The sequence below is a fragment of the Xiphophorus couchianus genome, chromosome 11 (assembly GCF_001444195.1).
Source record: "Xiphophorus couchianus chromosome 11, X_couchianus-1.0, whole genome shotgun sequence".
Taxonomy (NCBI): domain Eukaryota; kingdom Metazoa; phylum Chordata; class Actinopteri; order Cyprinodontiformes; family Poeciliidae; genus Xiphophorus; species Xiphophorus couchianus.
In genome coordinates, this window is record NC_040238.1 from 6,652,948 (window position 1) to 6,658,010 (window position 5,063).

The 5,063-nt window shown below is 40.8% G+C and overlaps 1 protein-coding gene across 1 annotated transcript; it reads left to right on the plus strand.

Annotated features, from left to right (window-relative positions):
* Positions 1 to 1,033: 1,033 nt before the first annotated feature.
* popdc3 (popeye domain cAMP effector 3) lies at positions 1,034 to 5,063 on the plus strand. The gene is made up of 3 exons (XM_028030412.1): positions 1,034 to 1,717; positions 2,708 to 2,816; positions 3,449 to 5,063. Exons 1-3 carry the CDS (start codon positions 1,212 to 1,214, stop codon positions 3,725 to 3,727), a joined length of 894 nt encoding a protein of 297 aa, XP_027886213.1. The 5' UTR covers positions 1,034 to 1,211; the 3' UTR covers positions 3,728 to 5,063.

Below are 5,063 nucleotides of genomic sequence, written 5' to 3' on the forward strand. Positions count from 1 at the left end.
GAGCGGAGCGTTTCCAGTCGGCAAACAGGAATCAGAGGTACTAATCTTGAGCAATTCAACAATTGGACAATCAGGAGGAACAGAATCCAGGAGGTACCATGGAACTTTGGAAGGAGAACACAAGAAGGTAAGTTAAGGAAATATTCAACACCACCACAATCCAAAGGAAGATTAGACATAGGTCTGTGATTTATTACAAAAGAAGGTTTGTTAAGTAAAGTTTAATTACAGCTTAAAAGTCAATTGCAGCTTTCTTTAAAAATCTTTTAAATTGTTCTCACCTTCAGCAATACCCCTTTTTACTCTCATCATGAACTGGTAAAGTTTGTTATTTCAACTCACTGCTTCTGATTGCTTTTTCATGTTTTATATTTCTGTGGATCTCTACTGGAAGCCAAAAACTGGCCTAATCTTCATCATCAAGTTCTCTATTTGAAGATGAACGTGTTGACAGCTTTGTCGATTTTATTTGTTAATTCATGAGTCCTGTAGGCTCCAGTGAATCTGTCTCTTAAGGGTGATGGTGACTGGAAACATACATCTAAATGGCTCCTTGTGGTAGATGAGTCTCTTCATTCTCACTGTTTACTGAATTTGAACGATCATGTTTGTACTTCAAAAACGTTCTTTTTAATGAGTTTATGTTCTCTACCAGTCTGGAATGTGACTCATAAGGTTGTAGGTAGTAATAGTGGTTAATAATATTTGCATCTTGTAATAATATTGTAATAATATTTAGTTGGATAAGTACAATTATTACTATTGAATACATGTTTAGATAGCTGTGTACAATATCAAGTATTGAAAGAGTTTGAAACTCAATCTGGTCGTAGGATGATATCAGTGTCAGAAGTTTATTTTCTGACACTGAAAATAAACTTCAGTGTGCATTAATTTGCATTAATGATGCAATTAATGATTGCATCATTAATGCAATCATTAATTGCAATTAATTGCAATCATTAATGCAATTAATGATTGCATTAATGATTTAATGCAATCATTAAACTTGCATTTTAATGATTGCGTTGGGTGAACCTGTTTAAAATATAAATGTGATCAGCCCCTCCCTCGGGCTGTCTGCGGCGGCGCCTCATAAACCCAACAGGACAGGAAACGTTCGACAGCCAGGCAGGCAGTGCGCAGCCGCAGGTCCTTCAGGTCGGAGCTGATTCTGTGTTTGCTCTGCTTCTTTCTTCGCTTCCACCTCTATGGAGCCTCCGGACTTTGAAGCCATGAACCTGACAGTGAAGCCGGCGCCGCCAGCGTTCCCGCTCTGTGGCGAATGGAAGGAGGCTGCGGAGGGATCTCTGTTCCACCTCGCCAACATCCTGCTCTTCCTCGGCTTCATGGGAGGAAGCGGTTTCTACGGACATCTTTACCTCTTCACCTTCCTGACTGTGGGCTTCTTCTGCAGCACTGTGTGGGCATGGTCGGACCCCTGCACCACGGACACCTTCCTCTGGAACTTCGCCTTGTTCGGGGCATGTTTGTCTCAGGCTCTCTATATAGTCTACAAGCTGAGGAGCCTCACATTCGACAAGGACTTTCAGGAACTGTATAACTGCATGTTTAAAAGACTCGGAGTGTCCCTTCCACATTTTGGGAAGATAGTGACCTCCAGTGACGGAGTTGTCCACACCTTGGAGAAGGGCCAGTTCTTTGCTGTAGAAGGAAAAACAGCTATTGACAAGTTGTCTGTTCTTCTGTCTGGCAGGTGACTGCATGGTTGCTTAATTTCTACAGGACTAAAACTTGCAAGACAAATTTTTCACTAGTAGTTAAACATTTAAGTCGTTTCTGTTTAATAAAGAGATAACGTTCAAATCTGGCCCACTATTGCAGCTGGTCTGGAAAACCTCCCATTTCAGCTATGCTTTTTAAAAATAACGAACAAATTATAAACTTCTCCAGCTTTTCTGCAGCTAATCTGGATTCTATGACTGCTTCAATAGTTGCAAGTGTGGAGTAAATCAGCCAGGTTTTAGCCCTTCATACTGCAACTGGCAGAGGATAACAGTCCACAACGATTATGAAGCAAATCACATGATTCATATAATGTATTTCTAAAGAAAGCCCAAAGCATTCTTTGAGTTTTAATAGTGTCCGAAACAGCAGTTTCCCCCTTTTCATTCTAACATTTTAACATGACTGGTTCTTTAAATGCGTTGAGAGGAAAACAAGTCTGTAGTCGGAGATCAAGCACCATGCAGTCTTTTCTTCTGTACAGCATTAGTTAGTTAGTGAACTTGTTAAAAAGATTCTTGTTAATAAATCAGAATACAGAAGAATGCTCAATTGGAAAAGTGAATAAATATTTACATGCGGCAATATAACAAAAATGTCATGAATATAGTGACATTTCTTTCAATGTCTGGTTGAGGTGAAAGTCAGGGAGGATGGAACTGGCTCTGTCCAGCAGTCTGAGGTCTACACTTCATCTGACATGACTCTGTGTAACCGTGACCCAGATGGGGCTCCTAAAGGTTTAATGACAGAAGTTTTCAGTTGTGTTCTTTGAAAAAAGGACAGTCAGCCTCATCAATGCCTCACCTGCTGTCCCTGAGCCTTTTGGCTGATTTAGTCCTTTTCCATGTGCTGATGTCAGCAGCAGCTGTTGCAGACAGGAATCACAGATGAGCCGACTGACTGGCACAATGCTGGTTATAATACTGTTTATGGATTTTAATTCTCTGTTCTCTTCCAGAATCCATGTGACAGTGAATGGAGAGTTCCTGCATTACATCTACCCTTTCCAGTTCCTGGATTCTCCTGAATGGGATTCTCTCAGGCCCTCAGAGGAGGGAATATTCCAGGTGTTTATACTTCTCTGCATGTCATGAATAAAATGACATTTCTTTCAATGTCTAATTGAGATGAAGGTCAGGGAGGATGGAACTGACTTTTACCTCAAGGTCTTCTGTGTTACTGTAGGTTTATTAAGCCCTTTCAGCAGAGAAGCCCCACACATTTCTGAGCACAAATGTACACTTTTCTTTATAGTTTCAGTTTTTCATGTGTGATGCAGTTCCTCTCCCCATCTCTTCAGAATTCTTTGCTGTTGGTCCAGTGGTAGAGTATTTTAATTAGCACCTGAGCTCAGATTACTCTATTGACAGTTTTCATTCAAATCCTGGCTGAAATAACCCTTTAAAAACATTAGAAATAAATGCAGAGGTCACTGAGTCTAAGCTGTTTTTATATTTGTGTAGCTGTAAGTTTACCTCATATGTCTCTTGGGCTGATATAGAATGGCAAACCTTTAACTTTTTTGAGACTCTACTGGGAGTCACATTCTGTCATTTTGAGCATGGTGAATTTCTCATAAGTGATATTTAAATTACAAATATCAATTACTTTTATTACAAATAACTCTTTCAACACCTTGAACTGTGTTTTACTGGAAGCTCACAGAAAAACACGACGTTGTCTGGTTTTTTCTCTTCAGGTGACTCTGCATGCTGACGATCAGTGCCGATACATAGCCTGGAGGAGGAAGAAGCTGTACCTGCTTTTTGCTAAGCACCGCTACATAGCCCGGATCTTTGCCCTGATTGTGCGCAGTGATATTGCTGAAAAGGTGTACTCACTTAGTGACAAGGCTTTTGATATGGCAGGACACCGCTATGATCTTCGCTTACCAAGTTACTGCCACATGCCAGGGCCAGAATTAGAAAGAGCACATGACCTCCTAGAAGTTCCTGTGCCAGGGGAAAGGGCTGCCTAGTCACACACACACACAAGCCCCCCCACACACACACACACCCGCACCCCCCTTCCACCCACCACACACGCCCCCCGCACACAGACACACAGTCAGGCCTTTACATTTAGAACTTTCTTTCTGCATTACAAAATGTCATTGGGGTAAAATCTGTCCATACTTGGGCTGATGTTTAAGTGAATTAACCACCCTGTGCTCTCCTCTACTGATCACCTGTGAGACGGAAACCCCAAAGAAAACAAGTCAAACTGAAATCTGGCTGCCTCACTGATCCATGACCACAGACATACCAGGCATAAATCACATTCTATCCTGGAGTTTTTGTTACAGAATCCATGAAACCGTTCCAGGAATATACTGAACTGAAGATTTAACGTCAGCAGGCATCACTTCAGTCAATCAGTAATACTGCCAGATGTTGGTGGTTACAGCTGCAATCAGCCAATCAGGTTTGGCTTCGCAGAGGCAAATAAAGACACATATTCAATAAAAAGTTGAATGTTTTTCCCAATAGTGCACTCAAAGTCTAATTGTTATTGATTCAGAATCTGTAAAAAAATACATATAGAATGTTGTTTCACTCTGTATTAAAGGGTTTAACTCCAGCTTTGCAACTGTTAAACTCTTTGATTGTACATAACTGCAGATAGAATATAAACAGCTTCTCATTTTGGTGTTTTCAGTCTTTAACCTTCTGCTCAAGTTTTCATTATCCTGTCAATGATTGAGTCATGTAATAATAAGTTAGATGAAAGAGGGTTTTAACTGAACAACTCATGTTCAATTAATGTCTACATCTTTACTATTTACATAGACAGTGTTGAGAAACGAGATATTTGCTACCTGTTGCTCGTTGTTATCTCGTCTCCCCAGGTCCGTGGATGTAGATGTAGATGTCTACATCTACAGGGTGGGCCATACGTTTTCATACATAGAAAAAATAAACATTTTATATTGGACAACCCTTTTTATTTTGTGGGACTCTGTAATCGCTGCATGTCTTGGACTACTTCGTGGTTGAGCTGCAACATTTCTGTCATGTTCCGTGTTTTTCTGTGTGTTTATTTTGAGTTTCCTGTGTCTGTGAGTCTCCGTGTTGTCCTGTCTTCCCCTTGATTGCTCCCAGGTGTTTCTCGTTGTCTGATTGCCTCCTGTGTATTTAGTCTGACCTGTGTCTCTGTGTGTTGTCAGGTCCTTGTCAATGTGTCTTGTCCATGCGTGTAGCCTGTTGCTACCAGTGCTGAGCCCTAGCCTTCCGCTCTACTGTGCTGCCAGGTTTTGTGGACTTTTGGACTTATTTAAGTCTATTGTCATCATTAAACTTCCATCATTCATCTCA